The following is a 27,558-nucleotide window of genomic DNA, read 5'->3' as shown; positions in this document are numbered from 1 at the left end:
CAGCCTATGTAGACTGGTGCTAGCCCCACTTACAACAGATATAACTTTTCTTATATATGAGGTCACTACACTTAAAACCTATATCACCCCTAAGGCAGGCCTTTCCATCCTGAAGGCAGGGTGGTTGGTTAGAAGTGTGAGGGTGCCCCTGCATGAGCAGGACACCCCTACAATTACCGGAGTCCATTCTCCAGGCATAATTGCATCAGCCATTACGATCCATAGGGTGGCCATGCGTCATTATGCGGTGGCTAACTCTAAACTGGGTGTAACAAACCTTGGCATGTTTGCTATCAAACATGTTGGAATCATACACCAGATTACATGCACTGTGGGGCCCTTCCAGGAAGTCCTCTGTGCTCCCGGTACCAGTCTTCCAGACCCGGACACAATCGATGGCTGCTGCCGGCCAGAGACCAGATTCTGCCCTCCTGCGACTGAGCCAAGCTCAAGCAGGGGAAGCTGGGACAGTAGGTTTCCTGTCACAGGGAGGTGTGACCACCTGCCAGACATGACTTACTGTATTGGGCCAGGGTGTGAGCACTTGCTAGCACCAGTAGACTGCTTTGACGGGGACATTTGGTGCCCTCCTTGCATACTCCAGTTGGCACCAGTTCAGGTAGCCATTGTTTCCCGCTCTGGCACAAAACTGGACAAAGGACATGGCGCAAAACTGGACAAAGGACATGGGAGTATCCTCCCCACTGTCCGGGCCCCCCTCTGGGAGGGACCCCTGAATCGTCCCAAGCCTTTTTTTTAGGGAACTTAAGGGCTTATCAGTGGGTGGGTCTTTAGATTTGTCGTGGGACAAGATTCAGATTTGAAACCACTGCATTTCATCTTCAACTGTCTGGGCACTTGGGACTTCGTTGGACTTAGCTTTGGGAACTAAAACTGCATCTGGAAGACTCCTGCAGCTCCTGGTCTCGCTGTCCTGCCAGTCTTCAGTGTCACCTGTGCTCCATACAGGTTCTTCTCCATACCTGTGGGCATCCAGGACACCCGAAGGAATCTCCCTTGAAGTGAAGGGGTCACTCCCCTGCATCCGCAGGCACCGCAACAAAGCTGATCGGTCTGTTGTTTCTGAGCTTCCACGGACTCCGAAAGGTTCATTAACATGGGTGGTAGTACTGCAACTCTCTTGATGCATGCACTGTCTTCACAGCAGGTTTGAAGCCAGTATCCTTCGTCTGAACTGCTGGAGCGGTACCCCTGTGCACCGCATCGACTTGCAGTTGCTAAGGCGTTTTGACTATCTTCTCCAGAGCTCTTCGGGCTCCAAGATGCTCCAGCCTCCAGCATCTCTTGCTACCAAGAACTTTGCCCTCACCTCATTCTCTGCACCCTGGGCCTGCATCATTGGTGAGCTGCTTTAGGTTCTCTTGCGACTCCTGCACCTCAGGCCTGTAGGTGCTATTGAGGTAGTCTTTGGCTCCAGTGGGCTCCCCGGTTTGCTCAGGACCTATTCTGGCTTACCTGCTCGTGGTGAGTCCCTTGGACCTTGCTGGACATTGCACCTTTTTCGTCTGCCATATGTGTTCCCGCTTCCAAGTCTTGTTGGTACTTCCACCGGACACTGACACCCTCCCCACCTTGGCTCTTGACATCCGACGTGGGACAGCTCGTGAACAGCTCCTGGCCTTCTGCAACGTCGCCTGGTCCGCACAGCTGCAGCGCAAAGGTCACCGTCAACTCTCTTGCATCTTCTGACATTGGTGGGCATTAGTATTCCGGGCCTCCTGGTCACTCTTGAGTGGCACAGACTCTGTCCCCTCTGCTTGCAGGTACCTCTCTTCCTGAATCCACCCTTGGATTCAACCGGACTCTTCCACCGTCTTCACCAGCAGTATTTTTACTGAAGTCCTCCATTTAGGTCTACAGCGGTTTCAGAAGTCACTTTGCACCTATGCACCCGGCTTCCCTAGTGTAGGTATCCTGGGGTCTCCACGGGTGGGGTAACTTTCCAATCTTCCACTGGGTTTCTTCAGGGTCCTAGGGAAGGGTCCTTCTTGAAAACTGCAACCTCGACTTACCCTTTGACTTGTATTGAGCCTGCAGTCATGTTTCCACTCCGCACACAGCCTCGGTGGGGTTCCTAGGTACTTACCTTGGGTGGCTCCTTGGGTCCCCGTCTCCTCTAAGTCTTCTGGGTCCAGTCTTTACTGGTTTGGTCTCCCCCGGAGACCACTGTGTATTTGTGCTACTTACGTGTTCTATTACTGAAGTATTGTGTGTATTGTGATTATATCTCTGGGGAGGAGATATTGAAATGTGTTAGTGAGTGTTTATAATAAATACATATTTTTATAACTACACTGTGTGGTTCTTTTTCACTTAACCTACACTGTATGATTAGTACTGGTAGAACAAGCTGCTTTACACTCCTTATGGACTAAGCCTTACGGGTGCTTTCTATAGCTACCACTTTGAAAGATTTCTCTGGTTGTCTAAGACCACTAAAATCACTATAAGGGTTACCTGGATTAGTGCATGGTGCTTCACTTGCATAAGTGTGCACCCATATACTAAGCCAAACTCCTACATCCTGAGAAAGATGTGTACCAGTTAAGGACTTGCTGGTGATTCACAACATGGCTAACCTATAGTGTTTGAGGAGTCCAAGTGGGGGTGAAGAGAAAGAGGATCTAAACAACTTGGCACAGCTTGAACCCAAAAGGGTGGACTGTGAGGGTGATGCCTGAGCACAAAGCCGAAGACAAAGGCTTACAACATGACCAGTAGGAATGTAAATCTGTGACCATAGGGTTCAAGGAGAAGGGGGCTTCTAGACAGGGCTTCTCATGTCTCTGGTCTTTAAAAAATCAGTTACTAATAGATGCTAGTTGGTAAAAGCAAATTTCAGGTCCAGGGTATGGACAGCGGCCTAGAAACAGGAGCAAGGAAAGAACAGAAAAGTACAGTGCTGTCTTCTTTGGCCAATTAAGTTCTAGGGTAGAGCAGAAAACTCTTCACCGTGCATTAGGGGCATTTCAAAGGTATGCATTTCCCACTAATACCTGTTCCTCTGAGTTTAATGAATAGAGTGATGCTCCTGGATGGGAAAGCTAGGAGCTTGGGAGGAAAGATGTAAATAGCAGACCGGACTGGGTGAAACAACTGCTGCTGTGCTAATGAAAATGGATACAGAAGGTAGCACTGAGGAGGGGCCACCAAAGCCATAACCATTGGTACAGAATAGCTGGAGAACATAAAATAACTAACTAAGGTCCTGTGGTCTCTCTTCCAGTGTTGAGGTGGAAGTTTTTATCACTTTTTCAATGGAGTTTCTGAACCCTTAGAGTTCTGTATGATTAGAGAAACCAATCAGAGCTGAGGGCGTAACCTAAGCTGATCCTCGGGATAACAGACTTGAGGGGCAGTGTGAGAATTCTGAAACTGGTCCTGGAGTGTAATTTATTCATAGATCTTGATGTTCTGAGATCTATATGAGGAATAGGTGTTTCCTGTGTGATAACGCGGAAATCTCAGGGTAATCTCCCATTAGAAATTTAGAAAATGTGGCACTATTACCTTTAATTACCATTACTCTGGTTTCTGTGCAAGGTGATGGCTCTTGGCCACAGTGTTTTGACCAAAAGAACTCCTTCATAAACATGGGCAAATAATCAAATGTAAATAAACATTTTTTGTCAATGAGAGTTGTGAGTAGTTTTAAAGCGATTTATTTTCCAATCAAAATTTAAGATTCTTTGACTCTTCATTCATTAGCCAGATATCAATCAGGTTACAGAATTGATCATATTCTAAGAAAGTGAGTTATAAATGATGTTAGTCAGAACTCCAGTAGAAATTAAAATTAAAGCAAGAGTGAGATTAGCATGAAGCTAAATTAATAATTGCAGAATCTCCCATTAAGAGAAATAAAGCATAGAACAAATAAGCCTCGGCACAGCCAGTTAGTCAAAGCATAAAGCTTGGGGATTTTAATAAGTCAGAATGTAACAAAGCCTGCATCTAATCTGCCTTCACCTGCCTCTGTTCTGCTCTCCATCAAAGTCTACCCCCTCCTTCCTTGCATCTGCAAGTCACATCTGCTCTGCTACCTTAAGTTCTGCATTTATGTCTGAAGGCCCTGCATATCTGAATACTAAATTTATACCTTACATACCATCTCGGACACTTAGATCTAGTGAACAAGGCCTTTTGTGTGTTCCCAGAGCAAAGACGACCAGACATGGAGCAAAAACATTATCTATAGCCGGACCCTCTCTCTGGAATAGTCTCCCAATATCCCTCAGGCTATGTGTAGATCATCTTCCTTTTAGGAAAATGCTAAACTTTCTTGTTTAAACAGTAGATCACATTAGCTTCTAGCATCCCTTCCTCTCAACTCTCTGTAGAAGCCAAAAGCGCGGAGATACTCCTTCGGGAGGGAAGCCAGCGCGATACAAACTCGCAAATAAATAAATAAAACTCCTCTGCAGCTTCCCATCTCTAGATCTGTCTGAGTCTCCCTTTCGCAAAGGTTTCTTCAATGGTTCTGCAAGGGTTCTGAAACTCCTATCATGAATAATGTTACAAAGCATGTGGCGTAATTTGCGTTCTGCAACCAACTAAAATCTAGCATTCTCCAAAAGGACACCTCCACCCTTCTGCTGTCTGCGCACGTCAGGCAGGCGAAACCCTTCCCACGACATATTCTGCATCATATTTAATATAACTTCATCTCCTAACGTTCTTCTAGAGAACCATTTAATTTTTAAATTTTTTTTTTTTAAAACCTTTATTGTTACTTCAAGTAAATGCAAGCATGGGCCTACAACCACCCCGGCCGGCCGCTAGGCAAATCGTAAGTACAGCAAATCAATGCATAAAAATACAGCAGCCCGAAAATCGGGGTCTAATAAGTGTCCAGGATATAACTTGTATTCAAGCGTACTGTTGCAAAATTCAGGATTCGAGAAGGTCAATTTTACAAGAAAGAAAAACTCAGAATCAATGCCATACGGTCATACATGGTCCCACAATAGCAAGCAAGAAGCAGGAAATCTGCAAACAGTACAAATACGTTTGAAGCATTGGGGGGCAAGTCATACGAGCAGGATAAAGTTAAAAACCAAACACGTTGCGTAGCAAAACTACACCCCACCCCTCAAGACGAAACATACTGTAGGAAACATGAAAAACGATGACACCAAAAAGGAAGAAAGACAAAGGGCCATAGAAACAAAGAAAGGACAAATTAACAAACCCCATCCCCCTACCCCCCCACCCTGCATCCCTGCAGAAGGCTACGGCCTACCCCCCCCAGCAGCGTGCCTGTCGCCCTAAATGAGTGACCCGAAATATAGAAAAAGAGAAAAAAAAGAAGAAAAAGAGGAAAAATGTGGGGAAGGGCCATCGATCTGGCCACCCCCCCCCCACCGCACGCAGTAAACATCCTAAAAGCAAGATCAGAATAGCCATGGAAACATTAATCACCGATAGCACAATCAATAACATCCCTGCCGAGCGTCCCCCAAATCACCATCAGCCAACAATAAGTTCCACCATGTCCTAGACGGTTTCACCCTGGCCTTTTCTATCAGCAGTATCAACATACGTCCACATATCAATCGGCATACAGAGCACCGTGGAGGGTCCAAGTGGTCCGGGCGGACCGGGCAGAGCTGTTACTCCATGGAACTGCAACCACCAAAACCCAGCCGAATATGTATGGCGGAAATCCGTCTGTTTCAGCATCGACCCCGAAAGCATCTTCCAGTCCGAACACAGTCTCACCAGCCAGAAGAGAGTCACTCCATCCGGCAAGCGCTGAAACGCCGCCGGGGCAGCCCAAACCATAGATCGACGTTGTTTCCCCAGCCACCAATTAGACACGTGCCCCGACGAGCCACTCACATGTACAACAGATCTGTCCAAAGCGATCTCATGAACCGGGTCTTCCAGCATCTCCACAACCATAGGCGTAGCTGGAGCACTCCTCACTGACACAGAGGCGGGCACAGCGGCGCTTCCTTGAGATCGAACTATGCCCGTGTGGAACGGTGGGACAACAATGGCGGCCATCCTTCTTCCCAGATCTCGGGCGTCCCAGATCAGGGTCGTATGCAAGGTTGTTAGCGCAGCCAGTAGATCTCTGGACGTGGGCACTGTCTCGTGGCGCCAGACCCCAGGACTCTCGTACAGCAGCTTCTCTGCCTGGATGTGGTCTGCGTAAGAGGGTGCCATCCGCCATCTTAGCTGATCCGGCCTCGTCCTTCTCCACCGCACCTCGGGACCGGGCCCCACACCAGGGCGCAACAGGATGCACCACGGGGACCCCAAAAGGCAAGGCAGGCTTCCCAGCGGAGGGTCACCAAAAGGCTAAACAAAATCTCCGCCGCTCCCTGGGAGCCGCCCGCCGATTCCGGGAGAAGTCATTAATCATGTCCGGACACAACACTGGAAAGGGGGCCAAGGATTGTGCACTCCCCTCGACCCTGCTTTACCACAAGGCACTCCGCTAGATGGACTGGGTCAGCACTATCGCCATCGGCCAAATAGATCTCCGGCGCCCTCCGGCCGACTCCCCACCTCCACCAGAGGCCGCTGTTGTCGCAGTCGTGGCCGGTTACTCTCCTCACTCGACATCCCGGTCCCAGCTCCATGAAGGCCGCAAAACAGTCGGGGACATTTCCTCGGGTCAGCCACACGGAAAAGCCTCAGGAGCAAACGGTCAGTGAAAGTTATCCTTCGCCTACTTGAATATGCCGTGACGGCTCAGGATAGTTGCCAGGATGTGTGCGCGGGGTGAGAAGGCTCACGGAGCCAAGCGTCTATGCAGCCATCTCGGTCGCCAGCCTGGCTCCTCCCCCATTTAATTTTTTAACTAAACACACATTAGCTGCAAAAGAACTTATTAATTAAGCAAGAAACATTCAACATACCATGGTAATGCACTTTTAAAATACGTGTGTTTTCTATTCTCTCTAAAGCAAAGAATGGAACGTGGTTTTGTTTAAACATTTAAAGCTACTAAATAGATATGGCTCAGAGGTTACATGCTGTAAATTATGCCAAGAGTACTACTTTCACACAAGAGAAAATTAAGCTATGAATTGTGAAATGTTTTACATGGGTTGCTAAGTGGAAAGCATCTGACTAAAGCCTATGAATATCTTTAAATGCAGTTTCATTTCTGAAGCTCAATGCAGATTTGCAATTCGTTATTCTAAATTTCATAGAAATTTTTACGCTCTTTCATGAGTAATATTGAGAATGATTTTCTAACTAGGAAGCCTTGATTGAACCCACTCTATCCAGTTAGACTGTCAGTGGTGATGGTTACAACATGTTTTACAGGAACTTGGAGCACAGAGGTGTTATGAAACCAGTGTGTGAGCGGTATGGGAGGAGATGTGCCTGTGTGAGTCTTTGCTTTTAGTGGCTGTGTATAAGAGATAAATGTAAAATGAGACTTCTTCAGTCCTTTGACACTTAGCAAGCAAACAGTAGTATGAAAAATTGTATTTGTTTATGGGGTGTGAAAAAAGAATGAGAGAATAGAAGTTTTAACTTTGGCAGGTTTGTATCATTACAGTGGGAAGGTAGTTGCAAAGAACCTTCAAATTTGAATATGTGGTTACTCGATTTAAAAGTGGTTAGTGTGAAGGGAAAAAAAATATGTAAACAGCTTGGTGTAAAAACTTGAAGTACATTGTCCATGGAGAAGAATGAGATGATCACAGTTGCTTTAAAAACTGCAAGAGTTGGGCAGGAAAAGTCAAAGACCAGATCAGCCAGTCGTATGTTAATAGAAAAATCATGAAATGGTGCTAACTTGGCTGGGTTGATTGAGGCGTAATGATGCTTAACTGAGTGGTTCAGTGATTGGTGCAGAGGAGAGCAGAAAAGCAAGTAGTGGAAGAACAGGGAAACATTTGATTTGAGCCCAAAGAACAGAATTGGATCATGGAAACATAAAGAAGTTTTCAAGTGCCTCTACCATTTATGGCAATATAGGATGGGCTTGTTCTATTGAAGAAACAATTATATCTGATTAAAATGATCGACATGGTACAATGCATACATATGAGATGGGGAACTAAGCAGTAGAGACAGGCAAGTTCAGAACAGCATGGGGGCATGGACTCGAGTCAAAAAAGTAGGGGAATTGAATAAAGGGGTGAGTTAGATATCACAATTGAGTTATTTGTTTGCTTGGTAGTGTTTTTGTTAGATGTATAAGTCAAGGATGTTTTTAAATCACAGGTCACGCTTTGCCTCATTTAAAGAAGACTGGTATGTGAAAGTTTGTGTGTGTGTCTTTCGCCGTACTCCTCAAAGCCTGTCAAACTGTCCTGGGATTGCATGCCTTGTGTTGGAAGATGACTTTTTCTCTTTGTCAAACTGCAATGTCTTTAAGAAGAAATTATATCAAGGAAAAGATACATGATACATGGCTTGTCCTTTTGATGATTCATTGAGAGTGCAAGAACAGCCATTAAGTGTTTCTCTCTTATAGTACTATGAAATATCATTGGTGCTGTAATCTTCCTTTTATTCTCAAGTGACTCCAGTTCTACTTCCCTGATGAAGGATGCCCTAGTTCTACTTGCTCAATTTTCCTAAAACTGAAGCAGCTGGATTACTCTTTTGAACAGTAATTGGTAAGTCGTGGAAAGAATTAAGCAAGTTAGCAGATGAGCTCTAGTATATGACAGGCAGACGTTTTATTGACCTTTTTTCCAATTTTAAACCAAGGAGTCTGGTGCCAACTTACGCTGTCAAATATATGCTGAAGCCATGGCTTCAGATAAATTGAAAACTACCTCAAAAGCATCATATTAACGTTTTGTAATTCTTTCCCAAACAGACCTTCTTTCTTGGTGATATTTACCTTTCCAGTAAACTGAAAATATAGAACCTGACACAGTGCCACTATTGCTGTTGCCTCGGAATGCTGCTTTAGGGACTTAATACTGTATTAAAAACATTATTCACAATATTTGTGTGTTAAATATCTTTCAGCTCATTGGTGCTACAGCTATAGAAGATAAACTGCAAGATGGAGTTCCACAAACCATTTCAAAACTGGCGAAGGCGGACATTAAGATTTGGGTGCTTACTGGTGACAAAAAAGGTATACCTAAAATATACTGTAAGGTCTAAAATTCCCACTTTGGGGCAGTACAATACATTTAGTAGTTTCATTGCTCCCTGTAGTTATTTTCTATGCATCTTTTATATAGTCCCAAAGTGATCAACCAGATGAGTATATTTTTACAGGCATCCCTGAATGCTAGATTACGGTTAAGTGAAAACCTTCCCAGCCTGCTGTGACCCTGTCCCCAAATGGAGAAGTGGTATACTGACTGCCAATTCAAAACCCCTGCATGTTATGTCAATATGTAACAAGTACCACCTAATCCTATATGCAAAAGTAAATTTCATCCTCCCCTTTTCGGTCTGTTAAACTTATTGTTGCCATGCAAATATCCAATATAATTGAGTGGGAGGCAATTTATTAGTTCAGAGTCTTAACATCCTATATCTGTCAGCAGCCTGGGACCCAGTTCAGTCTCGTTTTAGATTAGTGCATAATGTGGAAACCACGATCATATACACTATGGACGATAGTCAATGAATGCTTCACAAAGGCAGCAGAGCAGCCCCTATTTTTAGACCTCTCTGATGCCTTCAATAATCTGTCATCATTTGAAGCATCAGACTATGAATGCACTTTTCGTGGTGCCGCGTTAGACTGGATCCAGTCATACATCAAGGACAAAAGTCAGGCATCAAAATGTCATCTTTTGTGTCTGATTTTAAATCAGTGTGTCAAGAGAACCTAGAGAATAGTCCCCAAATCTCACATTGTTTAACATATATCTTACCTGTTTCACCCACCTAATTAGACCTTTGCATTTATACTTGTGACCTATGCAGCTGACACACCGTTTATCCAATTAGTTGACTTATCAGGGTACATTGAATCAAAATGTAAAACTTGTTTTGCAGAAATAGTCTCTTTAAATGATACACATGCACTCAAGCTCAATACTGATCAGACCAAAAATACTTATTTTTGGAGTTACAAAGATCGACTAGTCCCATGGTTGGTGACCTTAAGACGTAGGAACCCTATCTGTTCCTTTCATGTCAAAAAAGAATCTGGGTGTAATAGTTCATAATTCCCTTTCTTCACTACTCCATTTAACAAGATTACCTCTTCATACTTTTCCAGTTTAAAGCTATTAAAGTAAATCTTCCCTCCTCCCATTACCTTATCCGCAGGTATTCTTTAAGGCCACATTAAGTATTCCAAAGCGGTATCGTCCTAAATTGCATAAGCTGCAGAATTTGCCAGGACATTCTTTACTAGGACTGCATAGACATACCCAGATGTCTCCAGTTTTGATTATCGATCGCTACCTGTCATTAAGAAGTTGATTGAGGCTTATATATTGAAGAAAAGGTTACACTTAAGGTCCAAAACAGATCTATTTGATCAGTGGCTACTGCTTCATCCAAGGCCCCACAATTTAGAAAATCTAGGATGGAGGGCCCTAATTTTTGTGGTTATTGCTAAACAGTAGACCCCTCTGCCCATTTGCTTTGGAACATCACAAAAGCACTTGGCGTTCAGAATAGTAATAAAGTTCCTCTTCAGCGTATATAACCAATTCAGCACACCCTTAGCAGTTTTCATACTTCGAGTTGGGATACCCTCTGGGATAACTGTTGCGGTCTAAAAACAATATAAAACTCAGTTTATCCTGTATATTTCTTGATTGTTGTAGCTTGTAAGGGCTGTGTTTTCTTATTCTTTCTGAAGCTGTTAACCGTAAATTACCATCTGCAGTTCAAGACATGAACCTCCTCTGGCACCCGAGGTGAGTGAGGTTTCTTGAGAAAGTGATACTTCCGTAGAAACTATGCTTTCAAGGGTTGTCTGCTCTCACTCCCATGACCTCCCAGTGCACCTGCTTGCACTATTACTGAAAACATTTAGAGATGTGGCAGTCTATAGAAAATTCTGTATTTGGGTATACATGTGTTTTTCACAACCTCAACTCGTTAGCAGATGCTGGGGATCACTTTTTCCGTTTTCATGAGCCTCGCAGTTCTTATAATTGTATTTTCCAACTCAAACAAAAAATGAGGCCAGAGTTTTATGCCATACATCTTACCTCCACCAAATCAGCAAAAGCCTAACCGCTTCATCCATAATTTTATTTAAGCCTCTTCTGTTCCCCAACCCATTGATTTGAGGGGATATTTAGCTCCTCTTTGAGTCAGTGCAACAAACGTTAATCTGAGCCCACAATAGCATTGTTTAGAAATGTTGTCTGGTTGCTCTCCTATCTAGCCATTTTCTAGGACTTTTCACGGATATAAAAGGTTTGATATAGACTGGTAGTTGGCTAGCAGCCTTGCACTCACCTGCAGGTTTCTTCTATCTAAGTGGCTCAGTAGTTGTAATTGCATGCTACATTGGGTTTTGTGAGGCAAGGGCAATGGCCTTGGCAAGGAGGAGTTCACAAGTACCATGAGATCAGTGGCAAAAACTGTGTAAAAACAATAAACAGTAATGTTTTTACCAGTTTATCTAAATATACCACCTTGTCTGATTGAGGTAGATAACTATGGTTGTTGTACATGTGGGTGTAGACAGATTAACTGGATTACTCATAGTCGTCCAGTACGGCCTCTTGTAACTATATAATCTTTTACGTTTGTAAACGTCAGCAGGCTCAGCAAGTGGAATTTACCAGGATTCTCGATGAGAGTTCACAAAAATATCACTATTCACCTTGATTGGAGGATTTTTATATTGATACAGTTAGCAAAATAGTGCCGTGCAATAAACTTCCTTTATTCTGCAAGTCCTGACTGTCATCATTCAACAGTTTTTTCTGGTGTGCCAGGTTGGCAAGCTTGAAATGGAACCATTTCATAGCAGCTTTTCTCCCAGATTGAGTGTTTTTTTTTTTAGTGGGTAATGCTGCCAAGCTTATTTGTTCTGATGCAAACCAATTCCAGTAGGTTCTGTAGGTTTTTTCTCTTGTGATTTCACTAAGACTGAGTTGAATATATGGTAGATGTTGCTTTCTTGGTTTATGTCTGAATGGAATGGGAACTATCGGAGCTTGGGGCCCCCAACAGCATTTCACATTTGCTGAACGGATGCTGATGAGCTTATGGGTAGATCATAACTTGGTTGCACTGCTAGGGTCATTACTTCTATCTTTTGTTTGAATGCTAGATCCAAATTGTGGTTGGGTATGTCCTTGGAAACTTTTATTTATTGTTTTAGGCACAGAGCTTCTTCGGTCTTTATGGTTCGGTTTTAGACTGCAATAACTGGGGTTGTGAATCTAGTGTGAGCCTAAGAATTTCATGCTAAAGGAGATATGGCAGATCACTGTTGTAGGATTAACAATGCATTACAAGACAGTGGTATGCAATGTATTACTGTGGCACAGTGAACCTTTCTCATGGTTCCTTTGCTGGAACTTGTTTGTTTTCTGGATGATTGCGCAATTTGTTGGGAGCAAATTATTGTTAATAATAGTTGAGCTTTTGACTAGCAAATTTACACAAGGCTCTGCTTGTGAAATTACATTTTGTAAGTTGTTTTTCAGGTGTTGAATGTTTATGTGGGCCTAAGTGTCGACCTTGTAATTTTTGTAAATGTGCTGATTAATTTTTGGTGTGTGGCTTCATCAGGACATTCTTATTCTGGATACTTCAGAAAAATAGGGGTTCAAGCCTGGGAGTTCAAGACTTGGATATCCTTAGTACACTGTCCTTGCCCTAAACCTGGCTTCTCATTAATTCGTGTCTTTCTGATGTGGGTTACAGTCTTTATCAGGGATGACAGGACATCATTGTTAGAAGCGGCCTTAGAATCCCCATATTCTCTCATTGAACATTAGCGTCCATTAATTATATTGGCTCCGTATAGAGGTTTACTACTAATCAACTACTGTGTTTGGCTTTTCCATCTGCTGGGGTGGATAGGTATAGCAGAGAAAACTATGTTCTTGGCTCCTAAATGCCTGGTTCGATCTTGTACAACATGGTTGCCTGTTTGTGTATTTTCCTGTAATGTATCAATGATAATGTTGGGCACTGTGATTCACCTGTTTGTTAGTTGTATGAGTGCTGTAACACTTTTTTATGTTGGTGGCATTTGATCCGTGAGCTCCCTGGAATGATGCTGGCCACCTATTAACAGGTTTGCATGGTGTGCCTGAGGGTATGTTAGTTTTGTTGGTTGACCGTGGTCTTGTGTTGTCTGAAAGAAGGCTCTCATTAGCTGACATTCTTTTGCTGACTTTCTTTCTAGACCGCACTTATATACAAAGTTAGGTTGCTTCTAAGGTTTATTACCAGTGAGCTTTAGCATAGTACCATCACCTGAACACTGTGTCTGTTTGGTGGGGAGTGTGCACACATGCATTGAGCAATGAAGGTCCTGTTGCCTGATGGCCTTCTTTTGCTTGAAAAAACCCCACTGTTTTGAGTATAGAGCCAGAATTGAGGTCACACTTTGTACTTTCAAACTTTTAGCCCTTTGTAACGTTCTTCAAATTATTTCAAATTTCTGTTGCATTGATAGGGATTGTGCTTTCCTCATAAATGTTTATTGTGGCTTTGTTTCAATTAATAAATTAATTTATAGCAGCTTCAGAAATATTTCAAGACTAAATGCTGTACAGTACGTGTTGCAAAGTTCATGATTACTTATCTGTAGGATGAGGTGGTTAGCGAAATGATTCGTGCTGGAGTTCCACCAGAAAGAGGACAAACAAAATGCTACATGCATTTTACAGTGCCAAATTCAGTTAGCTGACGAGTGTTTCTGACTGTCTAGGCAAAGTCTGGGCAGTAATGTGTAGAGACTTCACTCCATTTATTTTGTAGCTTTCCAGACTTTGTGGCTCTTGTTCCTGTGGTGCAATCCGAAGGGACCTTTCTCTGCTTTTAGGGTTATATCTGTTCAAATGATCTCTCTTGTGGTAGGGTATTTCCTCTTCTAAAGAAAGTTGGATTGGTTAATGTGGGATTCTGTGCCTTCAGCTTCATATCTGACTGTATGGCCATGCATACCTCTACATGTCCATATCTCTTTTCGCACATATTGGTGCTGTACCTTCGGCAGGAAATTTGTATTCTCGAGTAATTTTGCTTTCTCGACCAATTTATGATCACTATGCTCTCTAAACCAAGTGCCAGAGAGCTGCCAGAAGCTTGTTCTGGTTCCCTTGATGAGAGATCATAATCTCTGACTCAGGTTGATAGGGATGTCACCCTGGGTGAATTCGAGAGCAATGATACGAGTTCGCTAAAATGTGTACAATTAACATGGCTGTCATTGATATTATTTTTACCAATATCCTCAGTATTGTGCGTACAGTTGTCATAGCAATACATCGATATTGTCTTTACTTCTATTGACATTGAGTGCATAGATTATGGCATACATTGACATTGTTTCTACTGATATCGACATTGTATTGTTATGCTTGCATTTAATGGCGTTCATCGATATGCATTTATTGGTATTGCCATGGACGGGCCTGCATATACCATGGTGTGTAACGACCTAATTAATGTTCACGGATATTAATATTACTAAAACAAAATGCATTTGTTTATGTACATGTACGTATATTTTAGTGGTGTGTGTACAACTGAGACGTCCTGAAAACACACGTACTCCTATGGAGTGCTTAAAAATAAAGAAAAAACTAGCTCCACAAACTAGGAGCAGTGTAGAAAATATGTACTTGGTCAATGTGTTATGGAAGGTCCAAACAAAAGTATAGGGCATTACGCAGAGGCGCAACTAGAACCCAATTTCGGGTTGGGGGGGGAGTGGGCTAGGAAAAGATTTCGGGGGGAGGGGTCGATTCTTCAAGCAAAAGGCAGAGTGCAGCTGCAGGGGCTCTAAGAAGGGGTGAAAAAAATCAAAGCCTCCTTAACTGGCAAGAGGTCTTTTAAAGACCTGTGAAGTACTCTGGTGCAGCTGTTTGTGTGCCTGGGAAGCGGTCTCATCCCGGGCTGACACACACAACTGGGGGGGGGGGAGAACCCTTTGAGTCCAATGGGAGTTGCACGCCTGGCATTACGCGGCATGTTATTACAAGTGGCATCAAAGAAAATGAGTGCAACGCTGCAGTTTACCAATTGTGGAAGATGGGCTGCATGTGCTGTATTCCATTGACCTAAAATGGACAACCTCTTTTTTTTTTTTTTTAAACTGTGGTAATTTTTCTTTTTTTTTTTTTTACACAGTTCAGCTTGTTTCTGAAAACTGAAACTATGGTGATCCACACACACCTTTAGTTCATGCCATTTTTAGAAGGAGAAAATATAATTTCTTGTACAGCACTTTTTACCCAAAAAACAAAAATGTAGGTCACTCATTTTCTCGGTGCCCTCCAAGGGAATTCCAAAACATGGGTACTTTAAGAATCCCTTCGATGCTGGAAAAAGAGAACATACTTTGGTATTGATCCCTTAGGTGGATAAAAAGTTTATGAAGGTGTAATCCCGTACTACCCCAAATGTATATAAGGGATTGACACTGAAGATGGAAAAACCTCTGCACTTAAGGGGTTAATACATTTGGTGTTTAAGGCATCGCTATCAAATTTGTTTGCTTGTTCTTTTTAATCCTATTTCCATGCTTTCCTTACTCCACTGTTGCTCTCCTTGATTATTTCTTAGGATCTTTGTTGATGGACTCATTTTCCATTACAAATGGAATTATACAATTTTAAGCAATGCAAATCCCAAATGAAGCACATTAATTACTTTAGTTGTAAAACAGGCCTGGGTGTGAGTTTTTACCTTTTATCTCATTTATTTATTTTTAAAACTGGATGAAATTTTTGAATACTATTTTATTTTAGAACTCATCGTGTATTGGTTAAGAAGTCTCAAGTTTGTCTGTGTATCATTTGTTATATGTTTTTTAATGTTAAATGTGGGCAACTCTCTCCAACCATGAGTTAATTTGAAAAATGTTTGGTCCAGATGGAGCCCCATTAATTAGAGTCCTGAAGGGGCACTTAATTGTACTAGTTTGAATAGGAAATGTAAAATCAATACAATATATGAGATGGCAGGCAAGACTGTGAAGATATTTATATTCCAGCTAGTACCTTAGCTCCCAGGTACATTCACGTGTGTTTATAGGGTTAGTTCAATGGCTTGTGAACAAATAAAATTGGATTGTCTAATAAACTGATAAGGCTCATGAATTGTTTTTTTATAAATCAAGTTTTTGACTTGAAATACATTTGTATTGTGTGGGACGAATACACTGTGCCATTTTTGTTAACCCTCCCTCACTGATTAAATTAAAATGGAGTAACATTCCTTTTGATTATACAAATATAATATTATAGCTTCTCTTTTGTTTGATGGCGGGATGAAGTGAGCATTAAACTGTTTTTTCAAATGGGCATGGGGGAGGAGGCTATCGCGTTGCGTAAAACATGTTTAAATTCTAGCAAGAATATTTACTATTTTCTTTTATTACAGAAACGGCAGAAAACATTGGCTATTCCTGTGAGCTTTTAGACAATGATATGACTATCTGCTATGGAGAGGATATTAAGTAAGTAGACAGAGAGTACCTCTCAATATTCTTTAGTCTGCATCACCTTTCGTAATAATTGTACATGTTGACGAGGATCATCTATACTGCTAAGTGATTTGGTGAAATGCCGTATTTTAGTTATCCAGTGGCAGGATTATTGTGCCTTTCTGTGTTCCATTTTTGCATTTAACAATGTTCTCTCTTTATTGTGAAAAATTACAATAGTCCTCATGTACAAATTATTCTGCTGTTGATCAGGCCCTTGTGCCAGAGCTTAACTGTGTCAAACTGGTTTATTATGAGTGCCTCTAATGCTGTATTAGAAAACATTCTATTCTAGGTATTGGTAGATCCATGCACAGTAACAAACTTTCAATAACTGTGTAACCAAAATAGCACTCCTGGCAATAAACTCAACTTTGAAGGCACCATAACGTTAGTGCCCTAGTAACAAAGTTGGGATTGTCTGACCTACTAGGTACTGAAAAGGAGCAGTAATGATCCATGATCTGGGGCTTTTAGCCTCAGAGTTGAAGGTAGGGCGTAAACTATCCTAGAGCTGTGTACTTGGTGCCATGGTTCCACATGATCACCCAGTGAACATTGGTGTGCATGGAGCACCATGATGCCCAAAGCTGATGGAAGTTCTTCTAGCATTCAATTTCTAATCTGCGTAGCTATTTTTTACTATCCACTTATCCAGATTCAGTTTTGGCTGCTGTCCTATTTCTCATCTAAATCCTCACCACGCATGTTGTAAGTGTGACAAGATGATGCATTAAAAAAAAAAAATCCAGTTGACTCTGGCATTTTACCTTGGACATTTCTTCACGTCTCTGTGTAGCATATGATTGGGCCCTTCTGGTGGTCCTGCCATTTAAGTTAATTCTGGGAGTTACAAAACAATAGATGATTAGGTAACTTAATTTGTTTTGAAGTAAAGTATTCAGTGGCAGCCAGCAACGGTCTGGGGTGGCGGGGCAGTCTGTAAGGGGTTGTAAAAAAAGACACTTATCTCCTTGCCACTCTCTCCCATGTTGTCTCTCCTACGCGCTGCCCAAACAGGAAGCAGTGAGGCTCCCCTGAGCTAATCACAACGCTGCGTTGTGATTGGTCTGAGTGCCGTAGTTCGGCGCTCAGTCGGTGATTAGGGGCCTGGGCATATTAGAATGCCTCCTATATTGAAGTAGTGTGCATTTGCATGAATGTTACAACATGCATGACATTCATTCATGTTTGTGCAAACCAGCTCAGACCCAGGAGAGAGTTATAGTTAGGATAGAGTAGAGGTATCAACCTCCATTTGGAACAAAAAGTGGATGTGATCAGCATAAAGTGCCATTTAAGTATAAACAAGTATATCCAATGTAAGGTTCCCGCTTTAGAAAAGCTACCTGAGGAATGTGTTAGTAAAATTAATAAATTGCGTTTCTGAATATTAATTTAGAGGTTGAACTGTATCTGGTGATGAGACACTTTATGGTATGCATTTTTGGTGTCATTTAGATACCTGTCCTTTGGGAACAGAACCATGGAAAATATAAAGGGAATACCTCAGAATGGTCTGTAAATCTTGAAGTGTGAATTGCAAAATGAAATCCCAAGGGGTATTGGTAGAGAATGACACCTACTGTTTAGAGGATTTCTGAACAGCTCTATGGTACATTGTTACTGTTCCCACAGTAGCATGTGATGCAAAGTTAATAGATTTACAATTAACACCAATGACAAGTATAACTCTTTGGAATGTTTTGTTTTTTAGTGCTCTCCTTCAGAAAAGAATGGGGAACCAGCAATATCAAAATGAAGGGAATCAGGAACTGAACAAACGTGCTCTTATCATCACCGGTTCTTGGTTGGTATGTAAAGCTCTGCATTTACTGGAGTAAGACCTTACAGTACGGTTGCATTGAATGCTGTAGCTCCTTTTGCAATTTGTTCTTGGTCATAGGTTACTGTGGTGAATACCTGTTTGTGGTTAACAATGTTGATGCTAAACAGCGAACTTTATGTAGCTGTTGTTCGAATTGTTATATCAAAATCTCCAAAAAATTAGTTGTAGCTAAAATGAAATTATAGTGTTAAATATTATTGATGCAAACGTGCAAGGATGCATGGCTACTTCAGGTTTTAAGTCTTTATTTCGATTTTTGACAAATCATAAAAGACACATTATAGTACATTAATAAAACAAAACAATAAGTTAAAAAACTTTTAACAAAAAAAAAAGAAGTGCAAAACATTCGTGAGGAAAGGCTATATACATGTGAGGCAAACCATATAAACCACACAATGATAACCTAAGCTAAATTGATTTTAAAGAAGTTAAGAAAAAGTATTAAACATCTAAGGGGAGAAACCTGATTAAGACCATGAAGGTTAAATAATACATATCGAGTCATGTCAGTCAATGGGAAACCATTTCATGATTTAAAATGCAAAAAATGCAGATAGTAAAAAATGAATGTTTAGGCAATAAACAGAGTATATCACTTTATGAAGCACTATTTGCGGGCTCTGGCAACTTTGACATGAGTTTTAACCTTATGAGCCAGGCCCACCCCAAATATTTAGCTAGGCTCACTACAAAGACCTCAGAGGTATTAGTCTTTAGCGCCCAGATGGCATCGGCAGATTTTCTAAATGGTAAACACTGAAACAGTGGTTTTAACCATTTCTTTCGCGGCACCGAATAACTGGGGCAAGCAAAATGAAAATGGCCCTCTGATTCTTTCTGGCCCGGGCAGGCTTTACAGAAATTTGACACCCCCGTAGACCATTTGTTTACAAAAGTATTCAAAGGCAGAGCACCCGCTCTGAACTGATGGTACAGTTTCTTGTCCAGTGATTTGGTTATTAAATCCCAATAGGACTCACGGGACAGGTCTAGCTTGAATGTAAGGAACCTGCCCGTGAGGCTGATATTGCTGGAAAGTGAAACTCGATTTAGACGAACAGAAGCCCAAAACGAGGCTTTAAACTCCTGTTTAGAGGGAAAAGCATTGGATGAAGGAGATATCCAAAGCTGTTCTAAACCCATATCAATGAGGATGTTTTTTACAGCTTGAAACCATGGGATTTTTCCAGATCCACTGATTAACCTGACTTCTGCTAGTTCTTTCGCGAATAGGGACAGGTCAGGGGAGGTCCATATTCGCCTCCAAAGGGCCACCAGCCTAAATCTAGCCATCTCATTGATCGGTAGGCACCCCAAATCCAGACAAAGCGGGATTAATGGAGTCGACTGTGGTAAGCCTACCAGGTTCCGTAGGAACTTGCATTGGGTTTTAAAGAGATTAAGGAGATCCATATGGCCCCAAAGATCTGCGCCATATAGGATAGCAGTGGGGATTTTGGCGTCATAAATCTTGAGAGCTGGGAGGACCCGCTTAGTGATGGATCTCTTTTGCTCTTTTATAAGACAGCCCGTTAACCGTGCAAGCTTGAGATGTTGAGTGTTAATTTGATCTTTCCATCTCAAGCGGCTGTCAAGAGTAACCCCCAGGTAGGTCATAGTCTCGACTTGCTCGAGGTTAACGCCATTCAAGCTCACAGAGCTCCGGACAGGATGATTTCTAGAGAAAACCATGAACTTTGTTTTTCCCACGTTCACCGCAAGATTGTTAATGGCACAAAACTCCTCAAAGCGGTCCAAGGCCCGCTGCAGCCCGCTGCGTGTTCTAGAGAGGAGTAGTGTGTCATCGGCAAAGATGAGCAGTGGGAATCTCATCCCAGCCAACATTGGTGCATCAGTGGGGGTGTCCATAAAGAATTTCACCACTTGGTCGATGAATAAGAGGAAGAGTGTTGGTGCCAGGACGCACCCCTGACGGACACCTCTAGTTACGGGAAATGTTTCCGTCACTTGTCCCTGACCTCCCCACCTCACCCTCACATAGTTATCCTCATGGAATTTAATTATGAGGTCAAGTAGTTCTGGTGGACAGCCTAAGTTTTCCCTCACTCCCCACAATTTGTCCCTTGGCACTAGGTCGAAGGCGGACTTTAGGTCAATAAATGCTGCAAAGATGGTACCGCCGCCAAGCAAGACCACTTTCCAATAGATCAGGCATAATCTAAACACCTGATCTATGGTGCTTATGCCTGATCTAAAGCCCGCCTGCATAGGAGATAATATGTCCTCAGATTCAATCCAGCCCTGAACCCGTCCCAAGACCATACGTGCGATGATTTTTTGTATGGAATCAATGAGACTGATAGGGCAGTAATTCCCTGGCTTGGACCTGTCACCTTTTTTGAATATTGGAATTATCTCAGCTCCCTTCCATGATTTTGGGATTGTAGCTCCTTTGGCTAAAGAGTTAGCGATCATGGTTATGTAAGGGAGCCACAAGGCTGGGTTTGATTTAAACAGGTCCGCTGGTATGAGATCCATGCCCGGAGCTTTCCCTCGCAGGGTCAAGCCCAATGCCAGCTCGGTCTCTGATACTGAAAAAATGAGTTTCTCTCCGTGGGTGTTTGGCGGGGGTGTCGTACCCGGAGTTTTTAAGGGTTTAGAATTATCGGCTCTGAATTGGGCGGAATAAAATGTTACCCACTCATCTAGGGGTACATGGTTAGCCGGGGTACTTGAGTCTGGATCCTTCCCCCACTTAACTAGATCCCAGAACTTTTTCTGATTATTCGAGGTGGAGGCGTCCAAGAGATCTGACCAAAACCTGTCCTCCCACTCCGTTTAGATTCCCACTGGGTTTTTCTATAATGAAGCCTAGCCGCTTTGACTGCAACCATGTCACGAGATTTAATAGTTTTAATAAGATCAGAATGGGCCTCCCTACATTTTTTGTTATACCACTTCTGGCGAAGGGAATTGGCTTTAATGGGAGCACTTCGGCAAGGGAGGGAAAGTAGGGACTTTAGGTGGTCAAAGCAACTAGTATGGAGATTAATAACATTGTTTGCCAAGTCCGGACTTTCCCCCAACAGATCAATTTTTAACATGTCATTGTACACATTTTTGGCCATTGTGTTAACATTGTCCCATAAGGATTCATCCTCCATTATCCTGGACCATTTCAACCTCCTCCTGTCATTGGTTAACAAAACGTCCCCTGTATGTGAAATAGTAGGCTCCTCTAGTCTCTTTATATTTGGCAATTTCAATTGTAGTAACAGCGGATTATGGTCACTTTCCGGGCGCTGTATTACTACCATGTCTACTAGTGAAGGCCAATATTCCAATTTTAACAAAACGTAGTCAATGCGGCTCCGCCTTAGTCCATTATCAAAGGTACAATTAGCTTCTTTATCCGAACTTGTGCGGCCATTACAAGCTCGGAATCCCCTATTTAGGCAAAGGGCCATCCAGTTCACTGCTACCTCTGTTGCTTTAGCCATTTTTTCAACCATCAGATCAGGGATGTCCCAAACAGCATCCTCAGCCGAGCTCCAACTGTCCCCCATATCTAGCAATGGCTCTATGGTGCAATTTAAGTCTCCAGCTAAGATGGTGACATTCCCACTACCTATTTCAGCAAGTTTGTGGTCGATAACGTTCAGCAACGGCGGGCTACGGCCACCAGGCATACCTCTGGCATATATGTTAAAGAAGTACAGATCCCGTTGATTAGCCTTACTCAGTTTAATTAAAAGGAGATCCGGGTGCTGGACATGTAACTCTGTTGGGTAAAAACCCAATGACTGCTTCACCCAAATCAATAAACCACCTGAGGCACGCCCTTTACCCCCTTTAATCGCAGGTTTAAAGAAATTAGCATAGCCCAACTTAAAGACTGGTTCAATTGCCCAGGTTTCTTGGAGCAAAATAATGTCATATATGTCCACAAATTCCAGCCAATCTGCAGAGGACATGCGGGCCTTAATTCCTGCGATATTCCAGGATAAGATTTTCAGATTGTCAAAGATTGGAACCACAGGGGGAAGTTGCAAAGGTGAAACTAGAATAGGTGCCTGCTTGCGCCCCCAATCCTTCTTGTTCTCCATGATCTTAGGATTATCCATGGAATCAGCATTTAACATAGCATCTAGATCATCTTTGGGTGCAGGTAGATTAATCGCCCTTGTCTCTCGACCTCCCCCAGCTGCATCTAAGTTATCAATTAGATGCGGGGTCTCCATACTACACCTTATTGGCTCATGACCAACTACTTTAACAGGGGAGGACTCACAAAGTGTTGTGTGCAGTCAATCTATGGCCTCAAGGTCAGAAAGGGGGCCAAAGTGGTTAAAGAGGAATGGGCGTTGGCGGTCAAGAGGGGTTAATGCCAGGGGGTATCTTATAGCTGGGGGCTGGCGGAAGATGGAATATAGTTGGATGGATCTTTGCCTATGGGGGTAAAAGTACGATAGGGCCAAAGTTTGAACATCCCCCTGTCTAGCAAATCTTGCTTCTCTGCGAATAGAATCAACCACCCATGGGTCTTTGAACGAGATCAAAATACAATCTCCCTCCAGATCCTTGGTCTCATGACCCACCCAGTCCACTCTTCTTACAAATAAGATTTCAGTAGGAGAGGAGGGGGGTAAAGGTCGATTTTTATTTAGCCAGAAGATTACTTTGTTACGGAGGTCCCCATACGACTCCTTACTGCCAGGTTTTAGTGGGGCAACTCCTGTCAAAACAATTGTGTGTTGAGTTGCTACAACCGGTAGATCAGCGCGAGGGGTGGTAAATCTTCTGTGTCTCCCTTCCTTGTGGTTATTATTACTGCGTTGGCCAACTATATCTCTATGTGGCAGGGGACGGGGGGGGCAGGATTTATTTTAACTTGAAGCGGTGGCCTAGTACTTTGATGCCCGCGGGAATTATGTTTATCAATAACTTTTGTCTTGGGTACCTGTGTTAAAGTGCTCGTAGATAGTTTAGGGAATGTGGCTTTTTGCTTCTCCCCCCCTGTAGGCGTATTGATATTTGGCCTTGATGTTTTATTATGGGCTGTGTTGCTTGTTGCCAAATTATTACTAACTAAGTTTTTTGGGGCTGTTTGTATTTTGCTAACTCCTATATGACTAGTGCCAGATAATTTTTGTAGCATAGCGTGGTTTGAGTTGATTACGGCTTCCATGCTGTCAATTTTTGAGGTCATTAGCCTTGTCCGCTCCAAAACCGGTAGTAATAAAGTTTTAAACATGGCCTCCATTTTTACTAACAGTATTTCGTCACTGTTAAGACACATAGGGCAAGTGTTTGAAGAGCCCAATGTAGTGAGGGAAGGGCACAACATATTAGAAAACGCACAGGGGTTTTGTGTGTCAACAGGATGCTCCGAGCCCTGACTCCCTTTATCTGGGGCATCTTTTATTTTTGGGATCTTTCGTTCTCTCCCCCCCGACAGTCTAGAATCTTGTTTTCTCTTTTTGGTATTAAAGTCAGTGTTAGTGTTTGGGGAATCCGTGGTGGCAACAGGGTTAGAGACGTTAAGGGGTAGGTATCCAGATATCTGGCTAGGTTCAAGCCCCCCGCTAATCTGTAAATCGTCCCCCTGACTAACTTGTGAGTCATCTGCACTGTACCCATCTTCCTCCAGAGTAGAAACAGTTGGACTCGCCCCCCGCTTTCTAGATGGACAATAGCGTCCGTGGAGGAGGTTTGGACACAGTTGAAAGCAGCATGGGCTACGGGGCTGGTAATGGTAGCTAGTCCCCCCAGCGATGAGCGCTTTCCGCTGATAAGATCAAGCGAGAGTCTTTTTTCGACCATGGCAATTTCATTCTCCAATATCCCCGTAGCCCGTGTGATAAAGGCGTCAAGGGGGCCTGATACGACTCCCTTGGTGGTATGGATTTGGACTGTGCGTTCTTTACCTGACCTTAAGGGCATTGTGAGATGTAGGTGGAATGAAAGATCACACAGTTACTTTTAATCCGTCCTTGCAGAACCAAGAGGCAAAGGTTTGTATGCTAAGGCGCGCCGCCTACCTTAGGTACTTCCAAACGGCCAGGGGGGGTGGGCCCGGACCGTACTCTGCCGTACTCGAGCGGCCTCAAACAGCCCGCTCTTTGCCCGGTCTTCGCCCCGTTCGCTCCCGCGCGCTCCCGCGCAGCGGCTGTTTTCACCTATGAAATAAGGCGGGGCAGGGGGCATTGCCGGCAGGGAGAGCGCCCACAGGTGTAGCACGCAGGGACTCCTGGTCAATGGAGTCCCTGCTAGGCTGCTCGCAGCCCTGCCGGTGACCAAAGATGTTGCTGGCTATAGGGCTCCCCTTCTGCGCCCCACAGGGTGTCTCTATGCGCAGCGGGACCCGCAGAGCGGGTCCGGCAAGTCGTTGCAGGTTAATCCGGTGACAGTCAAGTCGCGTGAGCCTCCTTCAGTGCTCCGTGATCCGATGAGGTTTCCCGCTTTGGCAGGGGAAACGCTGGGCTTTCACTCCGCTGTCAGGGGGCGTTGCCGGCAGGGAGAGCGCCCACAGGTGTAGCACGCAGGGACTCCTGGTCAATGGAGTCCCTGCTAGGCTGCTCGCAGCCCTGCCGGTGACCAAAGATGTTACTGGCTATAGGGCTCCCCTTCTGCGCCCCACAGGGTGTCTCTATGCGCAGCGGGACCCGCGGAGCGGGTCCGGCAAGTCGTTGCAGGTTAATCCGGTGACAGTCAAGTCGCGTGAGCCTCCTTCAGTGCTCCGTGATCCGATGAGGTTTCCCGCTTTGGCAGGGGAAACGCTGGGCTTTCACTCCGCTGTCAGGGGGCGTTGCCGGCAGGCAGAGCGCCCACAGGTGTAGCACGCAGGGACTCCTGGTCAATGGAGTCCCTGCTAGGCTGCTCGCAGCCCTGCCGGTGACCAAAGATGTTGCTGGCTATAGGGCTCCCCTTCTGCGCCCCACAGGGTGTCTCTATGCGCAGCGGGACCCGCGGAGCGGGTCCGGCAAGTCGTTGCAGGTTAATCCGTGCAGTCAAGTCGCGTGAGCCTCCTTCAGTGCTCCGTGATCCGATGAGGCATGGCTACTTAATATTTTCAATTTTATATAGGACTATTGTGATTGTTATGAAGATAAATTTGATTTTCATTAAATGTATCTGTAAATGTGTTTAAATAAATAATTATGAAGCACAAGTACTTCTTATTGATACTTGATCTTTCTGCCTAGTAGTCATTGCTGATGTAAATGTAGTTGAGCTTATATAGCGCACAGCTACCCGCAGTGGGTTTCCCGGCGCTTGCTTAGGGAACCCTTCCTGGTATTCCCCTGTGAGATAGCAGGGTATCCACAAGGTGAAAGTCAGGCATCCCGCCGCGAGGGGCCGTTGTGGAGATTAAGCAAGCTATTGCCCAGAGTCGCAGAGTGTGAACCCGTGAGTCGAGGAGGCACCGGGGCGAGAATTATCGAATCCGTGGAATTTTTAGCCCAAGACCCGCCGAGGCGGGGAATTGAACCCTGGTCCAGGACCGATCTCAGCTTGCGGGTCTGCCGCCTCTAACCCCTGAGCCACACTTCTCCACATGAGTGGATAGGATTGGCTAGACTGCATTGACCAATTGAAAATGAACAAATTACCATGAGTTGCGCACCCCATGAATTCACAAAGTTGTGAAATATAGGGTCTCATTTTAGGTTTGACAGCCCAGCTGTCAAACCCCTATTGTGTTGGAGACGGGACATCTGCCATACAGTCAGCAGCTAGAGCTGATCACAGTTCATAGGCATACCCGCTTCAGGATTAAAAGTGTTAGCAAATCCACTATGTCAAATTACTCTCTTATATCCTTGCACTGTCTCTAGTAGCTGTTACTTAAGAGTGTTTTGTTAGATAACTAACAGGATCTTTCCACTTTTGTAGTAATATGAGCTCCCACTATAAAGAATGGAAGTGTAACAATGGGGCTCGAACTAACTCTTGGTGTGAAGAGCAGTTAATCTACGAAGCCATGTTGAGGGCAATTTCGACAGGCCTGTGAAAAGATTCAAATGAAAAATAAACTATGGTGTACCATCAAATCTCATTTGTTTTATCACAACTTATGCAAGTCAAGTGTCCCTAAATATGTGATTGTAGTATTACTAGCCCCGTCATCCAAAGGGTGGTCTCACCCTGAACTTTTTGTTTTACTACTCCAATTTTGCTGGTGCACTTTACCACTATTAACCAGTGCTAAAGTGCGTGTGCTCTCGCCTTCAGAGATGGTGAAATTGGCTCACACCTAGTTGATATATTTAATTTACTTGTAAATCCCTAGTAAAGTTGTACCACATGTACCCAGGGCTGTAAATTAAAGGCTACTAGTGGGCCTGAAGCACTTATTGTGGCACCCACTTAAGTAGTCATCTAAACATGTCTAAGGCTTTCCATTGCAGTCTGTGTGCACAGTTTTATGCTGCCATTTTGACCAGGCAAAGCAAACCTTTTGCCAGACCTCAAACATTTCATTTGAATCGATATAAGCCACCCATAGGGTAGGCCCTAAGCATCCAGTAGGGCAGGGTGCAGTGTATTTAAAAAGTTGGACATGTACTTTGTATATTCCATGTTTTGTTGGTGAAAAACTCTTAAATTCATGTTTTCACTGCTGCAACGCCTACCTCTCCCAATAAAATTGGGTCAAGTTATTACATTTATTAAGTGATACCTGTCAATTGGGAGCATGTAGGAATGTTGAATTCTGTGTCTAAGCACATGAATTGTTTTTTTACCACATTATATTGGATTTTTGTTTTACATAGTGGCTGGAGCCAATTACTGAGAGGCAAGTAGAAATCTGTTACAACAAGGTACCAGTATAGCAAACATCAACATGAGCCTGTAAAATGCAGGCAAACAAAACAACCATGGCACAAGCTGTACACTTTGCTCCCCAACCTCGGGGGGAGGGGGGAATGTAAACGTTCTCTTATATAGCCGAGACTGTTACACAAGAGGGTGTCGGAAACTGGTGTATATGTTTACTGATTTACGATGGATTTATCAGTTGTGTAGGGGATAGGTCAATGCCTCTTTATGTTGCCCCGTAGGACCCAACCTTCCCAAGTTTCTTTGGGCAACCTCATGCCTTGAACACGGCTATCTCTGCCCCATACATCTGTCC

At 43.6% G+C, this 27,558-nt stretch overlaps 1 protein-coding gene across 3 annotated transcripts in view; it reads left to right on the top strand.

The window, feature by feature from the left end:
• ATP8B1 (ATPase phospholipid transporting 8B1) overlaps window positions 1-27,558 on the top strand; it is a 557,465-nt gene that overhangs the window by 439,217 nt on the left and 90,690 nt on the right. For all 3 annotated transcript variants that reach the window (XM_078674864.1, XM_078674865.1, XM_078674863.1), the window contains exons 19-21: window positions 8,974-9,085; window positions 16,504-16,579; window positions 18,324-18,420. In XM_078674864.1, coding sequence (XP_078530990.1) covers window positions 8,974-9,085; window positions 16,504-16,579; window positions 18,324-18,420 — 285 coding nt within the window. The remainder of the gene's footprint in view (window positions 1-8,973; window positions 9,086-16,503; window positions 16,580-18,323; window positions 18,421-27,558) is intronic.

The sequence above is a fragment of the Lissotriton helveticus genome, chromosome 2_1, assembly GCF_964261635.1.
Source record: "Lissotriton helveticus chromosome 2_1, aLisHel1.1, whole genome shotgun sequence".
In the NCBI taxonomy this organism is placed as follows: domain Eukaryota; kingdom Metazoa; phylum Chordata; class Amphibia; order Caudata; family Salamandridae; genus Lissotriton; species Lissotriton helveticus.
The sequence above is the reverse complement of the archived record's forward strand: the minus strand, read 5'-3'. Positions and strand labels throughout refer to the sequence as shown.